The sequence below is a fragment of the Branchiostoma floridae genome, chromosome 1, assembly GCF_000003815.2.
Source record: "Branchiostoma floridae strain S238N-H82 chromosome 1, Bfl_VNyyK, whole genome shotgun sequence".
In the NCBI taxonomy this organism is placed as follows: domain Eukaryota; kingdom Metazoa; phylum Chordata; class Leptocardii; order Amphioxiformes; family Branchiostomatidae; genus Branchiostoma; species Branchiostoma floridae.
The window spans coordinates 6,257,919-6,284,005 of NC_049979.1; the positions used below are offsets into that span (position 1 = coordinate 6,257,919).

General features: G+C 39.9%; 1 protein-coding gene across 10 annotated transcripts in view; it reads left to right on the plus strand.

Annotated features, from left to right (window-relative positions):
* The first annotated feature begins 1,574 nt into the window (after positions 1-1,574).
* LOC118416451 (fasciculation and elongation protein zeta-2-like) overlaps positions 1,575-26,087 on the plus strand; it is a 48,528-nt gene continuing 24,015 nt past the window's right edge. For 6 of the 10 annotated variants that reach the window (XM_035821572.1, XM_035821557.1, XM_035821595.1 and 3 more), the window contains exons 1-3: positions 2,444-2,528; positions 4,724-5,102; positions 22,863-22,889. In XM_035821572.1, coding sequence (XP_035677465.1) covers positions 2,459-2,528; positions 4,724-5,102; positions 22,863-22,889 — 476 coding nt within the window. In that variant the 5' untranslated portion in view covers positions 2,444-2,458. Of the gene's footprint in view, positions 1,652-2,443; positions 2,529-4,723; positions 5,103-22,862; positions 22,890-26,087 lie in introns of those variants that run through there. The other 4 variants (XM_035821565.1, XM_035821612.1, XM_035821626.1 and 1 more) reach the window with 2 other exon arrangements.

The following is a 26,087-nucleotide window of genomic DNA, read 5'->3' on the forward strand; positions in this document are numbered from 1 at the left end:
ATTGACACCCAGATACCTTGTCCTTGATAGAGAGGAAGAATTCTTGCTGTAGTATAACTGGATGTACAACTAGACAACTTTAAACTAAGGTATAGCAATTTTCAGACTAACCCATGATAAGGATTTTGAAGAAAATTGGTTGTCATTTGGTCTTATAATACAACATTGAAAGAGCTAAGACGCGTCATCACCTGAGAATTGCAGATGCACATCTTTTGGGGTGTGTGTTACATTTAGTTTGTTGACATGATAGCAAACAAAAGAAATGGTAATTTATGCTAATATATAGAAAGGACAGATGGTTGTTACTCTGAATATAACCTCCTTGGTTGTTACTGTAGTGTTTGAAAATGTTGAAAAGAAAGGTTGCACTGGAAGTTTCTGGGATCAAAAAATTGTGGGCAGTATGTAAAAATGATGCTTCAAAGTTTTCAATAAGGGTGCCTTTGAATAAGCTATGGCTACCCTTCAGGCAAATGAGTGACTTCTTGAGTGCTTTCTCCCGCGGTGCATTTTTCACGTCTCCACGAGACCTGATAGACGTACAAACGCTAAGAGAACGTAAAAAGAAAAATATGAAGTCTTCCATCTTTCCGAAGATAACGATTAGCATGTGCAATGAAGTTAAATAAAAGCGTATTTAACCTCCGTGGCAGGTGTGAGCTCGAGTGTGTGTTTATTGCGCTGACGGCTCAGTGCAGAATTTCCAAATACCGAAGCCACACGCATTTGGTAGCACTTTCTACGCTTCGACATGTGGTGTGGTGTTGGTGACGTTGTACGACGAACGACTACCCTTACACTAGTCACGCCGTATCCCTGCATGGGTGTCCAAAATTAATCTCCAAGCAGATCCTATGGCGGCGTAATATACTATCAAAGCCGGCCAAGAAGGTTTAGCTTGCCAAAGTGAGACCATTGGCCATCGGGGGGTTTGGTACTATATATTGCGCCACCGTGGATCTGGTTGGAGATTATCCAAAATGACAGATAAGTGCACTTGTCTGTGTGACACACATCCGGGCCTGGCAATACTCTGACATGTTGTGCAAGCGCCTTTGCCATCGGCGATTGTATAAATCGATCTGAAGATTGACAATGCGCCCTTATTATCAGGCTGCAGTTTGGAACTGCGGCAAAACCTTTCTTTTTCTGCGTTGTCAGTATATGACGATCCCAAATTATATATTGGCAAAATCAGATCAGAAGTAGCGGGAGCCGCGAAGGCCTCTCCGATTTGACATTTTCATTGAAGCATGCATAAGATCCTATCTTATTACCTTCGCCAGAAGGTTACGTTTTTCCATTTGTTTTGGTTATTTGAGTGTCCATCTATATACACAAAGATATCCTTTGTCTTCATAAGTTAGTCCTAACAAGGGCCGAAAATACAGAAAGTAAAAGAAAACAAAGAGTATAATAACCAAATAAACCAACGAAAAGATACAAAAGCGATATCTCCTGGTACAAATCAATGCTCTTGCGTACTTTCTACTGTACTGTCCACAATATTACTTACTTTTGTACCCTAGCACACACAGTAGCAGTGGCAAGGGCGACATAGCTTGCAAATCAAACGTGATTCACGTTCGCACCGCAGAGCATGCCGGTCAGGTCGCAAGCTGTGAGGACTATTCCAGGGATAGATCAGGTGGGTGCCGCCGAAAAAATCGATCCGTTCACTGCTTTTTTTTTTACTACATGTGCAAATTCTAACGGCTTTTCCTGCTGCCGAATGGAGCGTGCAATGAGCGAAATGAGTAGTTCGACTTTTAGGTCCTGCAATAAATGAAATTCCGTCCTGCTTTGTAGCGAGAATTGATACAAAGCAGTCCACTAGGACCTCTGGGACGGCTGGCTAAGCTGCACGGTGACTCATCGCGGCGGACGTGCATGTATGATGTCGGAGTGATCGCACCCATCTCTGAGCCTCCCCACGCCCTCTCAACTCCAATTTACCGCATTGCTAGAGGCCGAACTTGGATCTGACAGTCGAAACGTTATTTGCATCGTGTGCAAGCGGTAAATTACTTTCTCCAGCGCGGCTCCATGGATAATTTACCAGCCGTAGCTGATAATACATCACCAGATCCCCGAGTCAACCGCAAATATAGCGTTTAGCTGCCAGCCTAAAAACACCCAGAAAACACTAGACGGTGCAAAATCTAAGCAATTCTTCAGTATCGACATTAGTGATGGCACCGATGTGACGTTGTAGCAGGGATAATTAGATTTTTCAGCAATTTTCTCCACTCACTCCCTCCCTGACTGCCATCGTAAGTTCATTAGTGTGCATGCGCTGACTGCACTATTGCTGTCTCAGACTGACTAAGAAGCAGAACGCTATGTTACACAGCAAAGATTTCTGCTGCTCTGACAGATGGGACTGCACTGTGGCTGTTTCGGTGGAGTAAGTTATGTAAATCCGGGCCGTAGATGAAATTGGTATGTTAGCGTAATGGAGCAAGAATCGGGATCGACCATTGGTGCTGCTCTTCCTGCTCCCGGGATGACGTCATCTTGTCCTGGTAAGGGGATTGCCCGCTTGATATCCGTGGGTGGCGTCGCTGCTGTGGCCGCAGCTGTTTCAGTTCTTGTGCTGCTGCTTATAGCATTTCAATATTTCTACAGCATGGTTTGCTTTTCACTAGTCACTTTCTGCCTTTGGACACCATTGTAAAAACAATTATATACCGTGTCCTACACGACCCAATGACGGTCCTTCCGAACGCGAACGGTTACATGCCCATATATGGGAATGTGCCTCAATTTTACTGTAAGTATATTAGCAGACTTTGCTTGGACGGACTCATTGAAAAGCCCGGATACGATACATACTGGCATCGCATTTCAAAAGGGTATCCTACCATGGGGCAAGCCATCACGTTACTAGTACTACGTTACTGGTTATATGTGTACATTTTGCATTGATGACAGAAATTCGGAATGAATATAGATTGCGAGACTGGCTGAATCTGCGCACAGCACTATCGGTACTTACAGCCGTTTGCCCTTTTCTGTGATAAGCTTACCCCAAGAGCACGATGTGGAAGAGGTTTGAAAAGTCAGACGCTTGTAGTGACTATTTTGATGGAAATTCTTCAGTTTTTCCACTACAGTAGTATATTAATTCTAGCCTGAGGACCATCCTCCGTAGTGACCGCTGGCTCACTACTTTCGCTTGCTAACCACGGTGTTGAGTATGATGGTCAACTAAGATGCAGTTTGTACAATCTCCGCAAAGTGTGCTTTTGATGCATATGTTAGACGTTATGTCTGGTCTAGGAAATATTAACATATATGGCACAATTCACAGAGGGAAAAAAAACCATTCATGGTATGCGTCGATTAATCAAGCATGTCCATAGACACAAGCAAGGACGATATATAACGTCCTTGACACAGATGATAATTGATATGGACAAAAGGAACGACGTCTATTGCGCTCGATTTGCGCGGACATCATGTAACCTGCATCGGTCTGGAAATCACTTCTACTCCTCACGGGTTAGCAACAGGGAAGTAATGCGGTATCGCCGCATATCTCAAGACTACTCCCAAAATGTAAGCTATCAGAATGATACTTCAAGAATGGATTCTTGATTGCACCGTAACATCTTCATGAGAGACTCCACTCAAAAACTGGAAACCGGAAGTTCCAAAAGTTTGCGTTTCGTTACGGATGATTCATTTCAAAGTTTCGGTCACAGCAACTTGTGGTGTATTTCATCCCCGAAAGCAGGTCTGTCGATCGTATAGTTAAGTTCGGGAGGTGATCGAGCAACTGTGACCTGGCGCATAGACCGTGACACACCCTATCTGTATTGCACTGCTGTAGGGAAACGATTTTCCAACGATAGCGGTATAAAAGAAAATCGTTAGTAGGTCATCTGACAACTAAAAGAAGCTGGAGTAAAAGCATTAAAGCCGCGGTCCCTGCGTAACTGAGAAGCTGCGGAGATTGGGGCTGACATTGACCAAACTCCGAAATCAAGCAGAGGTTGGTGGGGAAAATCGTGACCCTTTCCTTATATGCTGTACTTTCTTTTTACCGGTTGGTGGGGAGGCTGGTTGAACAGTACTTTTACATATTTCACTATGTAGAAAAAAAAAACCGTTTTGTTTGTCTAGATGTTTTCCCATTGACTCTTTTACTGCAGCTAAAAACTTGCTTTGGTGACATCAATGGTCCGGAATTTTTGCTGACGCATGCAATTGGTAAAAATAACTGCCTGACCGCTCAAACCACAGAACAAAGACCACAAAACAAAGAGAACCACAACCACAACAACAACAACTGGTATTTGTCGCAGCTATCTAGTAAAGTTACATATACTTTTTTTTCAACTGTTTGTACAAAATATTTAGTTTATAAGGGATATCATCATAGGACACCTTGGCTTAACGTTATCCGAAAAATTGATGGGACCTATGATCACCTATGACTCGGATGATGTTGGAGCAAAAAAATCTCTTGTTAATATTATATGTCACGTGAAATTTACTTTTCCCTGCGACTTTATGCTCTTTCACTTCAGCTGAAACTTATATTCAGTCTCATCAACAACTTGCGGTGACCAGGGACTCCTTTTTACTTCAACTTGCCATCAAGCAATACTTTCCAAATCATCGCTGAAACGGTGACGTCGTTGGTAATTTTTGTTTTCATCCCGATATAAATAAAATATTTGGTTTTGAAGATAATTTCCGTCTTTTCTTGCAGCCCCTCCTGGTTTACCTCCTGGCCCGGAAATGCAATGGTTGGTCCCTAATTTGCATGCAGGAAGTGGCAGCCCCACCATGATGGAGAGCTTCAAGATGGCGGCGCCACTCGCACAGATAGACGACGAGTGGCTCGACTTCACCTCCCCTTCAGACGTTGTCAACTCCAACGACACCACGTCTTCGTGCACAGATGACAACCAAGACGTGGACAATGTGGATAACTGTGGTTTTGGGGTCGTCAGTTTCAAATCCATGGAGGACTTGGTGCACGAATTTGACGAAACACTGAACATTTGTTTTCGGAACTACAACGCCAAGACAGACTCTATAGCGCCGGTAAAGGTGCTTTCACAAGAAGAAATTATGGAGAACTCCGAGTAAGTAAATTCTTTACTACATTCTACATAAATTTCTTGTGTTATTTTTGAAAAAATTGTAAGATATGAATGGTAAAATAATGTGAGCCTGTCCTGTAGCGCAGATTCCTTCACTGTAACTGCGGTGTTGATGATCTTTGACCATTTCATCACCGCCATAGAAATAACGGGACACTGATTTTGAATAGTCAGGTTACGAATTGCCCAGGAGTGCTTAACTGTGATGGCAGAACTTCTTTTTTTATGTTTTAGTTGGGATATGGTTGGTAACCGTTCTTCAGGAGGAGAGTGCCATATCTGATAATAATATTGACCTCACACTAGTCACAGCCATTCTGCTTATTATATAGGAAGTGATGTGCAATACTGCATGCAGGAGAGCAGTGGTGCGACAATATTTTAGTCCAAAACATAATCTTACAAGACGGAAAGCAATCAGCATTTTAAAACTATTCAATAAGGACTGTTAGTTACTCTTCAGAGAAATAACTTATATTTAGCAAAGACTCTTGAACTAACTTGATAAGTTACAATATCAAAGACATTATTTTGTAGCCCCGGTATCTTAGTAACAACCCCCTCCCCTTCCACAAATACTGAATCACAGAATTCTTTGTTGATTTAGCCAGAATAGTGCTTAGACATATTAATATAACCTGACAGGAGAACATAAGGCCAAGGCTGCATTAGCCTTTTCCTAATCCTTCAGCTTTAGACTACATAATGTTCTTACTCATGTTATATGAAGGCGAGAGTGTTTAATTACTTACCAACTCATATCAGCAGAATAGCTGGTAACATGCAGGCTGCTCTTTCTACCTGTGGTAACGTTACACGTACAACGCGCTTGATTTTTTTTTAACAGCCCTTAAATTGTGTGAGGAAAAATAATCAGGTGTTTAAATTGTATATTTTCTTGTTTATAATTTACCAAAGCATAAATCATTTCTGGTCACAATGAAATATATGTACATGTAGCCTGGTTACCAAACCCCAGCCCGATCTCAAGTATCTATATTTTTGAGGTTGGGGTCTGGTATCCAGGCTAATGTACATGGTGTCAATTTCCAGAATTGTTGAAAAAGTGAAATGAAAAGAGTTTTCACTATTCTATATCAAGGTCTTCACTTGCAGCATGAAACAACAAACACCAAATTACTAGTTGTTGTATGTGTATTACTAGAATTAAATTTTCCTGCTACACAGACCTCATACAGAGTTGACAAGGTGGCAGGTAAACTAAAATAGACTTGTCTCTTTAATGTATGTAGCCTAAGAAAATTAGTTTACAAACACAAACTTCATTTTATTAGATATTATCCCAGTACTATTTAAAGGAGCAAAAATCAAGACGTAGTTGATAATTTCGTGCTTCAAGAATAACTGGCAACATTTGAGGGTTGGAGTGGCTTGACCTGCCAGTGACGTGCAGGTCTCCCTGGATGCATCACAGCCTGCTTAAGATTCTGCCCACATAGAATATTCAGGCCTGGGACAGGAGCTTGGCTAAAGGGCCGCACGAGGAGGGGCAGGTGTGAGGCTCCCAGTACTGGGCAATAAATTTTACAGCAGTTCATGCTGCCGTGGATTTAATATGCTAGGCAGGGGAATTCAGGTGTAGCACGTATGTAAATCAGGATGGCTTACACATTTGAAATGTGACGGGTAATATTATGCTCAATGCGAAGAAATCGTGTCATGATCAATTTAGCCATTACCTACATGGATTGTATGGATAAAATCTAATTTAAATCATCTCATCTGTGCTGGGCTCGAGCCCCAGGGACCACAGAGATATCAGTATTCTAGTCAGGTTTCATAATCACGGAAAACTGGTGGCCATGCCCATTTTTACTTTAGGCTGTTGGGCATGAGTAACCTATGCCTTGATTTCCCCCATGACATGGTTTGTGGACAGTGTTGCCACTGCCAGGTAATGTGAAGGTATGGAAAGGAGTATGCTTGACCACTTGTAAAGAACCTGGGGCCACAACAATAGCCCCCTTATACACTGTTTGCTTTCCAGAGAATTTCAGCATTTTTATTGTTTTGTAAAATCAGACCTAGGGAGAAATAGATAAACAAACTGTGATTGAACTTTCAAGTGGCTGGGAATTGCTTATGAATAGATGTTGGTATTATGTTCTGTCCTTTTATAAAATGTCACTTTCAATACAGCTCAGTGATATAGCATGGATAGCTATACTAGATAAACAGAGCCTACAGGAAGGATAAATCTATAAGTATAAGTAACATTGAAACCCCCACAGCAGTAATACTTTTCGATATATGCTGCTGGCATTTCTTTCCTGCTCCATATGTTTCTGAAGGAAGGAAATATTAGTTGATGGAATATCAGGCCCAGAAGTCAATATCTGACCGCAATCGGCGGCCATTTTGTGTGGTGGATGTAGTGATGTGCTGCCCTGGAGGACTTGCAGTGAAGTGCACAGTTTTATTGCAATTTGAAGGTTACATTCAGTATGAGGATTCTCTCCTAAATGTCAGGATTTACATTTGATGATATGTTTATGCTTCATTTAGGTAGTAAAAATGAATCATAGCATGTATACCTGGTTTTTCCTGCTCTAATGAATAAACATGTACTCTCTGAATGGTATACTTAGGACAAATTTGTAAAGAGCACAGAAAGATGTATTCATTGGCAAATGCCCAACCATCAAAGTACACATATGATGTACAGTAAGTGAAAATAAACTAATCAGTGAAAAGCACACATTTAATTTTGCATCATGATGCATAATTTTGGCTTCATACACCAGTAAAACCCACATTACTCATCAATACCATGATTTACTGCATGTAGGAAGCTGTATATCATGTCTGCGTTAGCACTTTTCAGCACCATCCTTGTAAATATTGTTTAGTGGATGTTTTGACTGATGGCAGGCCTCAAAATTATCTTTTTTCCCTACTGTCCCAGCATTGTCCCAAAAATAAATTTCAACTGTCCCGAAGTGAGGATGGACTGTCCCAACCCTATTTTCAGAAATTATGTATTACAACAACTGTAACTGTGTAAGTCAGAGTACGCACGCCTGACAACCGCGGGGAGATCGGACATTCTGATTTTCCTATTGTCCCAAAAGTGTCCCAAAAAGATTTTTCAGTTGTCCCGGCCTAAATTTTAGTGGCCCCGGGACATCGGGACATAGTTAACTTCGAGCCCTGGATGGAGTACTTTGACTAATGGAAGTGTCTGTCAACAAGTAGGTCAGGAAGGAAGCAATATTGCAAAAAATCCTGTCAGGATGATGATGACAGGATTGAGGAGGAAATTCACTCCCAATCTATGGATTGCTGTACTTTGAAATGAGAAAAAAAATGACCATAGCATAAGAGGTCACTACTGGCCATAGATTATAACAGCTTTCATGAATTCTACAAATGATTGGGAGGTACAGTTTTCAATACAGATCTGAGTGATAGTATGAATTATGATATGATGCCTAGGGCCCAATGATGAAGTAACAGATGGCTTATCCATGGTGTAATGAAGATCCTGAAGACTCAGGCCCACTTTACATTACATTTTTCGCGTTAGCGGGACTGGCGTTAGCGGGAATGCGTTAACGGGAGCCCCGTGTAAAGAGAGTTCCCGTTAACGTAGTCCCGCTAACGCCAAATTTTCTCCCGTCCACTCCGAAGCGTACAGCCGTAGGCTCAGCGGGAGTCCCCGTCAACGCCAAACTGCGTATAAAGAGAACACGTCGGGCTCGCGTTAGCGGGAGTCAGGGTTTAGACGTTTAGCATAAAGCGCGCGCTTATTAGCATATGGCGCGAAAATGTTAGGTACAGATTTGCAAAACATTGGAGGAAAATTGCCAGCAGCGATCATGTTCATAACGCTGGGTAAGAATACAGTGATAAGAAAACAGTCTTCCGATAGTTACTTTTTTATATACTAGTAGAATGAATGTCAACCCAAAAATCAACCCGAACTACGCAGAAAAAATAGTTTTCACGGCCTGCCTTTTCCGTAATGGCCACCTACGCAGGCTCTTACGTCAATCGGGTCTGCAGTCAACCTTCAAAGCAGGCGGGATGTCAGCGAAAAATAGTCTCATTCTCACATTTTTGGACGACCTATTTTTGCACAATTTTCGTGGAAGACCTTTAAAAAAATATACAAGTTCGATTCCGAATAATTTCTCCTGCAATACATCGTTACGTTGTACCGAAACCAGAAGCCGCTATCTCTGCAAATTTTGTATAAAGTAATCCATTACGCATCTCCGATTGGCCGTTGCTATGACAGTGGTGGCCGTTGCTATGACATTGGTGGGGAAATTCCCGCAACATGAACTGCTGGCAGCTTGAGTTTTTACATACGAGGTAGTTATTATACCTGCAGGAATTATGCGTATATCACGGTTATTTCAGTACGTAGCCATAATTTAGCAGGTCATCACTGAAAGAAAGGGATCTTCTATCAAACAGTTCGCTTTGAAAGGGTTTTCAAGTGCTTTTTTATCGAAAATTTTGTGGTCGAAGTTACCGGAACTTCGGGAAGTGTCAGCGAAACAACAACGTAGGCAGGGACTTGTATTTCTCATGCAAGTCACGTATTTGAATTTTCAATCACTTGGTAGCGGTACGGAAACAAAAAATTTACGGTTGTTCAATATAACAACGTGCAGCTAAAAAAACTGCGATCTTAACGGGTAGAATTTCACCAAGATTTTACAATCCACCGCGCGCCGCGGGTGTCCTGTCAGATTTCCGGGCGGTGTGTCTAAAGAGGTGCCGATAGCGGCGTCCCGATAACGGGGAATTTACCGCTAACGCGAAAAGCGTAATGTAAAGTGGGCCTCAGAGTCAGACATTTGGAGGTTCTTCCTTTTTTTCCTGTCTATCCTGGGTCATCCCATACACTGTGACCGCAATATCCAAACCTGCCAAGTTCAGGAAGAAAGTCACTGCAAATCTGAGTAGCCAGCAATAACTGCACGGCACCAGTTCCTGGGCATTTTACCCAAACAAGAGGGATGTTGCCTAGTATATATCTAGATCCAGAGACCCTGAATCCACTGGCAGTGAGACAGACTGTCAAATTGTCACTACCAGTTTTTTTTTTGTACTACTCATTGTTTGGTAGCTGGTGTTTGTAATTTTCATTTTTAAATCAGACATTGGAGCTTACAAAAATCCATTTTGATCAATATTTAATGTCAAATTTAATGTCAAATATTTAATGTGAAATTCAGATTATGGGGTGGATGGGGTGAAAGCAAAGTACAGAGGGACCGGTCAAGGAGACACCCTGTGGTCAATTTCAACATGACTTAAAACACTTGTCTTATATTCCTGCTTTAGATGTCACAAGGCTCAAGTATGTTCATGTATGTCAGCAGCAGTGAGTAATGCATGAATGATACTATTTACTACCAGGTAACTACTGTCTCTATCTGCACCTGCTTTTTTCTGGAACAGTGATCATTCTACTCTACTCATTGAAAAGTACAGATTATCTACTTCCAGTTCCCTGGCTATTGGTTGTATGGCTTGCTGACAGTGCTCAGGTAACAGACATGAAGTCATGCATTCCTCAAAATAAACAGTGACCAATCCCCCCTGACAGTGGGTCATCAACTGGTCCAGGATTACTCAAGTCTTGCTTTGTCTGAGTAGTTTTTACTGTAAACAGGGAATGTTTAATCATGTCTGAGGGCTGCCCTGTGTTAGTAACATTCCTTAGATGCCTGTGGTGTATCCTCAGTGGGGTGATCAACACAGGCTGGCACTATCCTGTCTGTCTGAAGGGTCAGGCCTACATTACATACAGTAGAAGTCAGTTAATTGCACAATGGATAACTGCACACTTCTGTTAATTGCACACTTCTGTTGATTTCCAAAGTCCCGCAGTGATGTGGTCCAACTGAATCATAACTAGTAACTTCGCTTTGTTGCACCTTCCGGATTATTGCACAAAATGTGCTGGCAAATCGGGAGTGCAATTAAACAGCTCCTACCGTGATGTGGGTCTCACATCTAGCTGCCATAACTGGAATTTACTGACACAATTTGGTATTTTATTGCAACATCTCTCTCAATCTCGTCACATGGACATGTAGAGGGTAATTGTGGGTTGGAAGGGTTTGAAAACAGTAGTTTTCATTGATAGCCCTCTCCAGATAATATTTTTGTTTTTGGTTTTAGTTCATTTTACATGACTTTGGAACAGTATGTTCCCTTAGTATCTTCAGGAAAATAAGTTTATAGATACTATTTTGTTTCATCCTTAGCTTGTAACTATAGTTGACAGATTTGTAACTTGAGAAAGGTCTGGGATATAGCCAAAACTTTCACTGCATAAAAATGTGGCGAATGGGTGGAATCACCAGTGTTTGAAGTTGGATAATGATAGATTTGCTTGCTTAACAATTCAGCAAACGTTTGTTTTGTTTTTATCACTGGATCAAGTGCATACTTTTGTATGAGATCACTTTTTTTACTACAATCATGAGACATAACATAGTATTAGTATATCCACTTCTGCTGCTGTTAATATTCAGATTGTCAAGTAGAAATGCTATCAAACTATGGTCAAATACACCTTCCCCATCAGCTGCCCATCCTGTTCCATTTCTCCAGAGTGGCACGCCTTAACATTGGCAAGGTCACAGAAAGGTCACATCAATCAATAATCCCCAATTTTGTGCCCATATGCTATTAGAACACAAAGTAAAATTGCTTATGTGTATGACAAGTGTTCCTACCATAAAAAGAGAATTTATAGTTCGAAGAGGTCATAAATAGTTCTTGGCATAAGGAACATGTTATTTTAGATGAGAGATACTACATGTTGGTTTGATTTATGGCGGCCATCAGACCAGGGGCCAGAAGGGGTGGGTCTCTAGTCTAGCTTCTGCACCTCCTGGCTTTTCAAAATTATCAACTTCTTCCTTGGTCCAATTTCTAAGTGGTACCAACAAAGCCAGCATTTTTGTCTAAGTTTGACCTGAAGTTTTAATTCAGAGCATATTGATTTTGCTTCCAAAATGAGTCTCATTCCCTGATTGGATGATTTGTCGTTGTTCTAGGCTGTTGACAGTCTTCTTAGTGAAAGGAATGAAGATAAAGAACCTAAATATTTGTCTTGTCTTTATGTATCTTTGATGAACCATTAAGTCTGTCATCTTGGGTTTACCTGTGTGACTGTTATATTTCTGTTACTGCTAGGATGATATGCTAGCCATGTGTTGAATAAACTACATTTGTATCCAGAGATTTGTATTACAGAGATTTTCTGAATGGCTTTTACAGAAAATTATGAAAGTTTGTGTTATGATAATTGAAATATTCATAAGCTTGCATCTATAATTGTGTGCAGGCATTTATAATGTGTATATCTCAAGAATGTGTTTTCCATTTGAGATGCAGTTTAAAATTGCACCAGTAACTTTCTTTTGAATTATATACGGAGTTAATCTTGTTTGCAGACTTCTCCGAACAAAAATAGAACTGGTTTTGGCTTTCAGAATGACCTGCGGGGCCTACTGCAGACAGTGGCTGCCAGAATATGTGCATTAACTGCATTAAAATCTCCAAATAGATGGAAAAGTGATTACTCTGGTCCCTGAGTGGTTAATCCTTTCAAATAGTATCATAAATTCAGCCTTGATATGTGTGGTACATTTTGCCTGTAACAGACTGATAAGTTTACCATCTGGTCACTGAAACATATCATAAGACTTTGTAATCCCCATATTTGTCATTGAGTTGTGAATAATTATGATTTGGAAAACTATCATTAAGTAGCCTGGAACATACAAAGAACATGATGGCATATGAGTAGAGTGGTTAGGATGACAGGGGAATGATATTACTTTGAAAATTCCAATCACACCTGTTGTGGAAGAATGCAGAAGTTTTGAGCATCGTCTATATCATCACTATGTCTATGTGAGAGAGTCTTTATGGACAGGAAGGACAGTCAGGTTCAATGTTGTAAGCAACCATTTTTGTCTTGTGATTTAGGTCACTTTCTACTGTGTGATAAATTTTCCCCTGAGAAGTAGACTGCCGGGGCAATTTCTTGTTCTTTCCTGTTCACTTGAATGGTGATGCATCAGCCAGTGACATCCTTAACAATTACTGATCAAACTAATTGTTTCGTTACAGTGATTTTAATATTCATGACACTGAATGTTACTGGAAAGAATTACCTTTAAGGATTATTGAAGTTCTAGAAGTGTGTTATACATGTGTAATACTATTTTTTAAAGAGAAGCTATCATTAGTTACAGGCCTGATGGTGAGACCCCATCTGCTGGTCAGGCGATGTCCCTGGTGCTGAAATGCATTCTGTCCAGTTGTTGTGTTTTTAGCTCACGATATCCCACAGCTAAAGTAGTTGCATGTCCAGCCTTGAGTAAGTTGAAGGCTTTTTACTTTTTTTAATAATGTTTGACAGGATTAGAAGCTATTAGAAGCAAAACAGACCTTTTGGGTACAAATCTGCACAAATAACGACAAAAAATCTAATTTTGTCCTTTTGAATCAGATGTTTCATTTGGTTCATGTCAAAATCTTACATTATTTGAAAAAGAGTTTAAATGTAACAATTAAAGTAAAGAATTCATAACATCTGTAGAATAAGGCTGGTTTTGGTTTTCACGTATGACTAATTTTAATCATTATCAGCTGTCATGTATGGAAATGACTGGGTAATCCCCATGCTCCTGTCATGTTTACTGTTACCCACCATCAGTGGTGCTGAAAATTGTTTTATAACACAGAGGAGAAAGAGACTAGTCCTGTCAAATTAGCCCATGTTCACATGGCATGCCTGTTTTGATAACAGTTGGCCATCCGTGCAAGTGATCGTATCACTCTTGTTACTCCAATAAGCTATTTGTTCAATGAATAAACCAACACGCACTTCCATGTCAAAGTAATTTTGGTTTGCTCTAAGTTGGGTCACTGATAAAAAAAGAAGATCCCTTAAAAGGACAATAATTTTACATGAAATCACAGGTTTTTCTAGAAAAAGCTTGCATGAGACACAAGAGAATGATTGGAGCAAAGGAGTGGGATATGGTATGGATTTTCCCCCTTCCCTCATGGGGTTTTAGGGAATCATATCATAAGTTAAAATGGGATATTCTAAGGCTTTCGGAGGCTGAAAATTACTGTCAGACTGTCACAGTTGAAGACTCAGAAGCTACAAGTGACCTAGTAGCATCCCTGGTCAATCTGAATTTTATGCTTGTCAGAAATCTGCTCCCCTTGATAAGGGGGCACATGGTTAGAGCATGGGGAGTTAAGAGAAAATCCTGATAAACTATACATAACCTTTCTGAAAGGTTGCATTAATGTGCTTATCTTTGCTACTCTTGTCTGGTTGCTTTAAAATGGTACCGCTTTCTTGTGTTGCAACTATTTTAGGGATACCATGTTTCATGAACATAGATACGGCATGGGTATTTTGTTTCTGCTCAACCCATTGACAATTCACGAGGAACCACATGGATTACAGTAATAATAGTGTTTCTGATTCGACCGGATATGGTAATGAGATCTAGCATACAGTAATGCTAGATTAAAAGACATGACATCATCAGAAAGAAATAGTTTACTTTCACAAATGAGTCATCTGTTTCTGAGCCTTGGAACTGAAGAAGGTTGCCATCCCCATTGCCTTGTAATTCCTAGGATATCAGTCCCTTATGACTCAACCACATCGGAGATCTGTGCTTGAATATCAAGAGTCAACAGCTTGGGATACCTCAATGCTACTTCTTTCATTGGGATCTAAACAAATACTGAACAAATTGTAATTATATAAGTTAAGTATGGTTGGGTACTGCCTTGAGATAGAGCGATGCAGAGTATTAAATAGAAGCTCTGTACTGCAAATTTGTTCCAAAACAGAAAGTTTGTGAACAATATCATGAAAAGCCAGAATAAGTTTCACAAAACATGTATGAAAACAACAGTTTGGTCCAGTGTCAGAATAGGTTTTGACTGGTAGATGCCAACTAGATAATGAACTCAAAATGTTTGAGTCCAGGTACTGAATTTGTAAGGATTCTTCTGCATTGTCTTGCAAAATCCTAGCATTTTCTCTATGAATATGCTCATATGCTTTTTGGATATGAAAAACAATTCTTCAAAGTCCTTTTGGAACTGAATGTGCTCACTGAGTAACGTCTAATGTTGTGCTTCTATACATATCCTTGGGACCTACTTTAGTTGTATAGTCGTGTCACGATAGCAGAAATATGAGATGACATAACTGCAACAACATATCATTTATTGAGCTGACTTGTTTGATCTGGGTAGACAGGCATATCACGAATGTTGAAATATAATGCAAAGTGAACACATGCCTAGAGCTGTGTCATGTATCAAAGACTTCTGATGGTGAGTTATCCACTGTATTTGATTTCTGAGGTGTCTTTTCCTTTATCTCTTTACAAGGCATACAACTTAGTAATACTATGATGCCTACGAATGATTGATTGATTGAACGTACTTCACTTAATCCAGATTCACATCTCTTTTTGACTTTACTGAAATGATTATAATTCATAGACTGATTTTAGGGAAATCTTTTTGCATGGTACGCATGATATAGTCTGTTTCCTCAGACTGGAAATAACTTGATAACTAAACCAAGAAAATAAACCAAAGCAGGCTTGACGCATCACCTGTCCCAGGGTTATGGATAACTAGGTTCTACAGTACCCTCAAGTCTATTCTAATAATCAACAAGATTAGATGATATTTGCGCAGCCTTCCCTTGTGTACAAAGAGGAGGACCTGAATATGATCGGCGCAGAAAAGTAATCAACTTGTCATCAGAGACTGTTTGTTGTGACTATTTGGTCTACTGGAGCTGAAACTTGCATTGTAGTAAAGATACAAGTTCACTATCCATGGTTAGATTATACTGCTGCTGGGTTCCCTGACGCAGGGGTAGGCAGCAGTCGGCCAGTAGATACAAGTTATAGTCCCTCAGTCCCCATCCTAGATCTAACAAATGTCAGTCTTGTTTGACTGGAAGGTTTAGTTTAAATCTGGATTGATACAAGGCTGGTCCTGACAAGGATCATCCTCCCCGTGTTCCCGCCAATCAGTGAGTAATCCGTGTTCAAACATCCACTTCACATCCTGGTACCACCCGTGACTCAGCTTCCTTGGCTTCCAGGTTCCAAGGGGTTTCAATCAGCCAAATTGCCCAAAAGGCTGTGAATGGGGTGATTTGCGAGATGAGGTGGCATCCATCCCCCACCTCCATGAGGCCCCAGCGTGCACACATTAATGGGCCCCCCTATACCTCGGGAGGCCTGGGCACATTACCATCAATTAATAATTCAAGACTTGCACTCTAACTTGGTTCCATTCCAGGTATTGGTTATAGTCATATTGGCCAGAAGCAAAAAAGACTGATTGTTTCTTTATGTGTCAGGTCTACTGGGCAAATTAGGCCTCTAATGTACCTACGTTGGGGATAGGTTTGATGAAAGGATGCTCAGTCTTCTCAGACTTTGCTTCACCTCCAGTAGTCGTGTGGTGATAGAACATTTGATGTATTAGTAGTGTAATTGTAATACTAAGAGAAAAGAAACAGATTAGAAATAGCATGTATAACTTTTGGAAATGAATTTGTCCATTCCTTTGCAGTTCATCAGAATTCAAATGGAATGTAAAAATAATTTTTGGCTTACTAGTAATCAGCAGTTTCTTTTGGTCCTAGTGAACATGCCACAGTAGTATAATCCTTCTAGTTGTCATCTGAGTCTTAACATTTTTGTGTGCAAAATCTTCCATGATTATTAGACTTTGTTTGAAATAGATGCAGAACTAAAGAAAATACTGGTGTCTCTGTGTGTGAATCTTTTCCTGGTACTCCAAAATCACACAATGTACATAAAATACAGTTTATCAGTAGTATCTGTCCATCCCATCCCATCCCTTTCCACACAGAGTCAGCTAAATCAAGTATTCCAGTAAATTATTGAACAGAATTAGAATATACTAGTATTGTGGCTTCAAATATAGGTATAATGTATAGTATCCTGTTATTGTTAGTGGTTTTACGTCTATTTGGTATGCTGATGGTAAGTCCTAATCATAGCACTTAAACAGCTGATACTGTCTTGTTTAGAATTTCAAAGACATTGCAGTCTCAAATATTTCTCTATCGTTCATGTTAGCTGGAGTGCCACAGAAACGTTTGCCCAGATACATCCTTATAACAGCACTGCCTGGTTAAAATTTTACTCTTCAGTAAGAAACTGAATGGTCAGCCAGAGTCTGGAAACAGGAATGAGTTCATCCATCATGTCTGACATGCCATTTCATTATCTATTGGTAAATCAAGAGTGTAGCTTACAACTAGGAATTAATAGGGAAGAAGAAGGGGTCTAGATGGAAAAATACTGCTTACGATGTGTAAAAGTTATCGGATCATAGGAGGAAGATCAAACGATTTATTTGGTAGGTTGAAAAAGCATATTGCTCTTGGTGAGAAATTGTTATCTTGGACACCTTTGTATCAGGATGTTACAAATATACAATAATGAGAGTACAGTTTGTATGAGGTTACGTCTTCAAAGGATAACTAACACTATAGCTTTTTATTGTAACATTGTGTTATTGCAGGATAACAGGTTTTTAATGGTAATGGAAACAGATGGTTGATTATGCTGATGTTTGCCTGAAAATGATACATTTACAGTTTTCTTTGAAAAGTATAATGATAAGGCGTGTATAGCTCTGACTGATCTCCACTCCTGCTCATATTTTTCTTGTGTTTGAGACGTTTATGACCTTGTTTGTCTCCTCAGTAAATATCACGATAATAGAGTTGGCTGGGCGGACAGAGATGTATCCCTGGTGGGGAGATGGTAACGTGATTTGTCATGAATGTTTCATGATGGGGACGGTGCCATGCATTATTCATCTCAGCTCATGACGCAGGTTCGCTATTCCTGGAACCCATAACTTTTGAGACAGCACAACAGAGTCTTCATGGCGCTTCTCATGGGTGTCTTAAACTTGACATGCAGTTAAGCATAGCAAAGATCACTGCCTTTAGTTTAAGACTTGATATATATATAGACTTGAGACAGTATATGCCAGATATCCCCCAATTAACTTAAAAAAACAAACTAAGGGATAAAGACATGAGATGAAATTGACATAAGGGCTCAGGTTTTGATTCTTTTAAAAATGATACATGTAGCAATTAAAACAGTGGAAGGCTATATATTGTGGTGCTGGCCCTATATTGTCTACTACTTCTACTTCCATAACATTTCTCATTGAAACAAGATTACGTCAACACAGTAATACCAGAAAGCCTGCACCATTAGAGGTCAGCTAGGCCAGCAAATATTTGTCTGTTGTTTGTCTAAACATATTATAAGCATTAAAATCACTATGTGAGCCAGCGTTCCCGCCAGGCATACGTCTTTACGTCTTTGGACGCATTTTTTTCTGGAAAGACGCACTCAGCTCGGCTGAATGCGTCCATAAAAAAATCTGTAAGAAAGGCTGACCTGTACCACCAGTGTACAAAATGTATCTGGAATCTTTAAAAAAATCTGTCTTTATAAGAAGGAATCCTACCTTTACAATTTATACTTCAAATTGTTCACTTTCCGGTCATCCCATGGGGCGGAGCGCGACACGTTTTACAACTAGCGGACCCATGTGCGACACACCCAGCCACGCGCCAGTCTGAGCTGTCCGTTGCGCAATATAATTATTTGTAGTCCGTGAAATAACGTTACATCTGACAGCCAGCATTCTGTAACACTGGAAGAAATCTTATGCAGATTTTATATTCTGATTTTAACATGATACTTACTTGTCCTCATTTTCATGTATTTGTTAAAGATTTGTGGTTAATACTAGTATAATGAACAAACAAACTGTTCTGCGCGAGTGTTGCACATCTCAACAAAAGTTCTCACGCTGTGGGCAGTTGATTGGCAGTCGGTTTCTTTGACAACAGGCCGCCGGCGCCAAGCAGTCTAGATTGGCCACCAGGTCCAAATCCAATCATCTTAATAACCAATCAGCGTTTGATAAATGTAATGATGTACTCTGTCATTGGTCACCGGAGAAAATACAAAAGTTACCGAGTATTAGCGCACGTTGTTTTGTGATATTGGTAGGCGCCCGTGTCGTCTGGCACGTTTCTTCCCTAGCTGCTAACAATTTACTATTAAAGTTTCCCCATTTATCCAAGTTAAAAAAGCGGTGCGCGGTAAATAAGTGAAGAATCCCAAACTATACACTTTATTTCTTACTTCCAAAATTTCTTTTGTTTCAAAAAGACAAATTTTTTGGCAGAAAAGGGGCCGCAATATTGTTGTCAAGCGTCGATCGAGTCGGCTGTGCACTGGCGTTGGCCTCCGTGGCACATGGCGCGGCACGCCCCCCTCCCAAGACGGACCGTCGATCGCAGCGCCCAGCACGTTGGAACGTCTTTCTGGCTACTAGTTCAAGGCTACCCCGGCACTGATCACTGCCAAAGAGGCAACAGATCGTCCTCCTTCGAGTAATGTATAACGTTCTTGGTCTATTTAAAGATAAATCCAGCCAAAGATTTCACGCCGAAAACGGGGTTACCTGAGGTCGCAGGAAACAAACGCACGCTCGTGGAAAATGACGGCACGGCCTTGTAAAACCCCACCGATTCGTGAGTGTGATGTCGTCGTTATTTTATCGTCTCGGAAAACTATTTGATGAGGGAGGGCGCAACATCGATCGCACGAGGTCGACATTTTTTTATTCAATGACGGAAGAAATTGGCAGAATTTTTCCATGGGCTGACGAACTGGCTAGAGCCCTGTTGCGAAGCATAAAAAATCCAAAAATTTTCGTGTCTGGAGAAATTATACCCGGGCCAGATCACTGACGGCTGATTCCCCGTGCTATAGTGTATTTTTTTGAGAGAGGGCGGTTGTCGATTACTGAATTACGGGATTAAAAGAGGCAACCGACATCCAATCTCAAGGGCATGATTTTCCTCTCAAATTGCGGGAAATTGTGTTTTAGAGGGTTTGAAAATCCAAATTTTCCCGGGGGAGCATGCCCCCGGACCCCCCTAGAATGCGAGCGCCTGCGGCGCTCGTCTCGCGCCTCCGGCGCTCAATACCCCCCTCAGAAATATTTGGACGCATACTTTCAAGAACCTGGCGGGAACGCTGATGTGAGCTAACATGATATGATTAATTTAGGTAAATCTAGAATGTTTGCAGAATGTTTATGGCTTGCCTTGTCCAGAAATTCCAAACATGTACTTTTAAACAAATTTTTGTGCCCCAGCACAGCCCATTCCTCTGCAACCCATTAGTTTACATGTTTTTAGATGTCACTAAAAGGGTAGCTTAGTCACTCTATAAATGCCTTCTGTTTTGTCTAGAACCTAACTTCAGTATAGCCTTAGAGACGCCTAGTAAGGTCAAATGAACCAGCTGAGAGGCTTTACTAATCTTGTTTTGTAGGTGTCTATTTCTTGTTAAAACCACATTATGTCAGGCTAATTTGATTGTGAGAATGGTGATAGAAATAATAAATAGTTTTTCTTCCCCCTAATCAATTGACATACAAGATGTTTGACTGAATGTGACATTGAAGTGGCAGATGGCTGAATTTCCAAGTTATTGTAGTTCTAATGAAAAGTTATATCTTCTACTTCCACAGAAAAGGATGGCACAATATTACAATCACTTGCCAATGTTGCTACATGGCTCATGTCTTGCCAGAATGGTTTCTAAAGTCTTGTAATGCCTGTTTAATTTTCAACCTTTAATACAACATTGGTAGCTACACCAAACCAATGGAAGCAGCAGCCTGTCATACTCAGGAGTTGACTAAAAACATAGATGTTGTCTAACTGTGATGTCATGTATTATTCATGATACAGTTTGTCTCTGGGGGATTTATTGTTCCCTCCAGAATAAAATCAGACCCATGGTAGTGACCTTGGTCAGTTATTTACCATAGTAGAACACAAAGACACTTTTTTTTAAATTTCGTTTTGCACAATAGCATCAATTTTATGATGTATTTCAGCTCTCCATTTGCAAATTTGTCTTCTTGATATTCTACTCAAAGCAGAGTGAATTCAGTTATTTACAAATGTAAATTTCTGTTATGATAATCCTGCAAGTACTTTGATATGTACATGGTATATGTGATGTAAAGGAAACAGTGTAATAATATTAATAATACCACCTGAGCCCTTAGGCCTGAGACAGATGGCACTCGTTTACAGGTTAGTGGATAGGTACATGTACAAGTAGCCCGAGGTATAGATCATGCCTCAGAGTCAGAGATTCATGTGTCTCTGCACCAGCTGGATATCAAAGTTCAGAAGGCTAACCAGTGAACCATTCCTCCTGAACAACTGAGTCAGGGGTACATAACTTGTTCGGGCGTAAGCACAGATCTTTCAGTACCAGGGACAGCACAGTACAGAAAACTATTGGATTTTATGGCAAATTCTGCATACCCGTTTTTGACAATGTATTTCGGCCATCTTAGAATTTTTATTATCATTTTGATCTTTGCTGAAAGGGGATACCATTTTATAATGAAATACAAATGATTTTAAGAAATGTTTTATTTTTTTTTGCCTCAGTGCATATGATGCAATGGTATTGTACTGTCTTGCTTTGTTGGGTGGTGTGGCCTACGTGCAGAGCCCAGATGTCCTGTGTTCAAATCCTTGCGTGTTACCAGTCTTCTGTCCTTGGGAAAGACACATTACACAACTTCTCTCACTCCACCTAGGTGTAAAAATGGGACCAGGGTACCTAACTTTGATTGGGAAGGAAAAAGGCGGTGAGAGGAGAGGATTGAACTCTAGATTTGCCTCCCAATATCGTGCCCTAGACAACAACCACTTCTTCCACGACCTTAAAAAAAGACTTTTGTAATACCTTACCCTTTATGCTTTGTAACTGTTTGTGGATACCTCAAAAGCCCCTGCCCTTCATGTGTACCTTCATCTACAGTTCAAGGTTGTGAAGAGTCAACTGATGATGTACAGTGGCATGTTGTGTATCATAAATCTTGAAAGATTTATGATACACAACATGCCACTCTCAGAAGTTAATGGAATGGATACCATTTCAAAACATTGTGCCATCTTAGCAGTATGGCTAACAGATCTGCTTACACTTACAGTGACGCACTTTCACGGTAGAACTCTCACGTGCCAACTTTGTGCTTATGAAATCAATATTACTGATGTATAATTATATATGAAGCGAAGACATATTTATCTTTAAATGTAAAAAGAGATCTAATATAGGCACCTGTGTTTCCAGTGAAGTATTGTATTATATTGTTTCAGATATATTTTTAACTTATTTCTTTAGTAAGCTAGCAGCAGGTGCGATGTGGTACTGTTAGTAATAACAGACACTTAAACATTGTATATAGATGATTTTTATGCATGTTGATAATCCCAATGTATATTACCTCAAGTACACCTCAAGTTATCTTTTATCAATATCATATGTGAATTTTATGTACATTGTAAAGTATGTGTTCTTGTGTGTCAAGTTTCTGTCCTGTCATGTTTGTTGATAAGGACTACAGGAAGAGTAGCTACGTATATAAGCCAATTGTAGAAAGTAATAAAGTCATGTTGCATTTATTGTAACTATGTGACTAATGCTATGTACCTCATGTACCCATACCTCCCCCATCACTACATTTTCTCCATTATCAATGGACTTTTTTTCTGCACCACCTTATGCCTACCAGGATGAGCTCCTTTGGCGTCCATAACGTGTAAGTCATCTTCAGCTTTTTGTTTCTTGGGCCATGGCCATGCTATGACATGATTCTCAGTCTTTTTGAAATGTTAACAGATGATGGGAAAAGTTTTCATCATATGTTACAGTTATCTACCTAGCCACATCAATTACCTGGGTGTACAATTGTAGATTGGTGAAGTTATAATTGAGTTGCACTTTTCTAATGATCTCTTATAACCAAGAAGTAAAAAACATAAAATATACAAAAAAGCACTATCATGTTACCAAGTTATTTTATCGAAATATGAAAAGCTAGTTATAGAATGAGTTTGCTTGTAGCTTTTGTTTTCCTATAAATTCTTTACCATGTCTTTGGTCTAGGTCACAATTCCCAACCCGGCCGGGTAGCTTTCGTAAACGAAAAATATGATAAGAAAGGCAACACAACACACAGAACGTAAAACAATAGTCAGGAGCATAATTTGTGTATATTCCTGGGTAAACACTTTTATTTTTCGTTTCTGCAAACATCCAGCCCGGGCCCCGGTTTGGAAATGTGACCTAAGCCTTAGTTTAGGTACAGTGCTTTATCACTGTAATTGCATAGTAGAAGCACCATATAAAATTTCCAGTCACCTGTTGTCAATTATCAAAATTAAGATCTACCTGACAGCCAGCAATATGTCTTGTACAGTGGGTCCTAGATATAAAAATGCAGATCCAGTCTTTTTACATGGCTCAACAAGAGATAAGAAAAGCAATCAAGTGCCCATTTCATGTGAAAACCACAAGCAACATCGTGAGAAGGGCATGGTATTGTTACTGTTACATAAGAATGAAGGTACAATGCAGATAGGTTTTGTACAGCCCTGGCTACTCCATTAATTATTCTAACATTGTTGCTGTACAAAATCTCATACTAGTCATAGACATGATAGAGTGCTACAGCGAGTGATCAGTCCACAAGGAGATATACTCCAGAGGCAGACTGAATACGCCTTAGTTAGTGTGCAGGTGACCAGGCTTTGATCTGAGGTCAGATTGCAGAGTTAACGTGTAGTGGAGCATAGAAATACATGTAAGTTCAGTGGTCAATAATACCCCTGGATAAAAGATGAGCATCGTGCCATCAGATATGTCCAAATCAAGCCAAGGATTACAAGTTCTGATGTGCATCCTTGGCTTACAATCACGACAGGGAAGAAATACCAGAATATCAGCATGATTGCTCCTTTCTGTCCATTAGCTTTCAGGTTCACACCATACATTCTTGACATCTTGTACTGCAGTCATGATACCCGCTATCATGATTGCACAAGTCTCTCTCAGAAAGGTGTATGCAGTCCCCTCCTGGGTTGTAGAAAATGTAGAGCACATTTAATCAGCTTGGACAAGATCAATCCTGCATTGTTCCTGAAGGCTGCACAAATGAAGGTAGTGCCTTCTGCCTGATTGGCTTTTTGCTAAAACGGGCTCCTCATCTGTTAAGTCCTCTCCTTCTCTAGGAAGGGTATTAAAGTTTGGATTAAGGATATTCCCGGGGGACTACCTACTAGTACAAGATTTTTGGATGCATGAATGTATGGTTGGGAATGGACTTGTTATGAATCACTCAATTAAAACAATTCAAATGTTTTTTTGTTACTACAATTCAAGTGTTCTTGTTTTTTGCTGTTGCCAAAAGTATAGAGATTAAATGCCACTGACTGTCCATGTCCTTATGCGACAATGGATAGACCAACCTAAGGTTGAAGCATTTAGAGTATGTGAGTTAATTAAAGGCCTTCCAGTCATGTACCCATTACAGCTTTGTTTACTTTTTATGTAGTATATCACACACACTGCCCTTCCTCATGGTGCAGGCGGTGAAAGTAGTAATCCAGTGAAGGTTACGTATTCTATTCCAGTATGCTGTTTCTGTGGCCTTTTTTTCTAATCTATTAGAGATGTAAAGGTAGAATAAAATGTATGGAGTGTAAAAAGTAGAAGCACTTGTATAATATGACAATAGAGGTTTCTAATTATGTGTGCTAAAGGTACATGTATGTTACAATATTAGAAATATTGAACTCATTATAATGAAGGATTCTGCATATTGATTTCACATTTCTCAGATTGACATCACATCCGTTTTTCTGTTTGGATGCAGCAGATCGATGCATGGTATTGCAAAACAGATCAAATCCCATCATCCCACCGTAGGTAATGGGCGTGAATAATGCATGTCCCTGTCTGTGGCTCTTTTACAGCACCAGGGTGATGCTGAAAACAGGCGCCATACCTGACACCTGTCATAGTATCAAATTCAGATCTATAAACGGCTGCATCAGATTTTTTTATAGCAGGAGATATGAAGTGGAGGACTTAATTTCTACAAATGTATAAGATTCGTAGATGTTTCGATGACATCCATCACTCTTCTGCACCTTTACTAGAATGGACTTGCAGAACGAGTCAACACTAGAACTGAGGATATAACTAGAAAATGATAAAGACACTAACTTCTAACTGTTATGTAAAAAAATCAATAATATATTGTTAACCTGGATATCAAACCTTTATAAATCATAAAGGTGTAAAGTTTCTTCTAATGACAAACAAACAAACTCAATGAAAGTACAGACATACTGTATGATTTACAGAAAAGGTCACACAGTTTGAAGTACTCACGTGACGAAAGATTTACAGTTATGTGCACTTATTACCTGTATTGGCATGTTCTCTGGGGTGTGAAGAATGGGAGTTGATGGTGTAAGATACACAAACATTCTTCTATCAGTGCTGCATGACTTATTGAGGCTTGAACACAAGCCAATATGCACTCTCACCTAGTGCAATGATTAAGATACTGTGCAAGGTAATAACTAACTGCAGTGAACCCAGTATGATTACCCATAGTTGCCCCTGGTCTTCCAGAAGGTAGACATGTTAGATGGCAAAATTGCACTTCAATGTAACCAATTTACCATGTAGTCAGTTCATACCCTTTTGAAAAGTCACTGGTTAAAGCAGTGTTCATTCCATTTCAGTATGATTTCCAAAGAACTAACACATGTAAGTTGGCTGTGTAAAACTAAAACTGAAGTTTTTGTGTCAGCCTTTTCAACTGAATTGGACAAGAGGAGATCATGTGATATGAATATGTAATAGTTATCATGGTATTGGTATATTGATGTTTGCAGTAGATTGTCCTAAGTTCATCTGCAGACTGACAACCATCCAAAACAGCCAC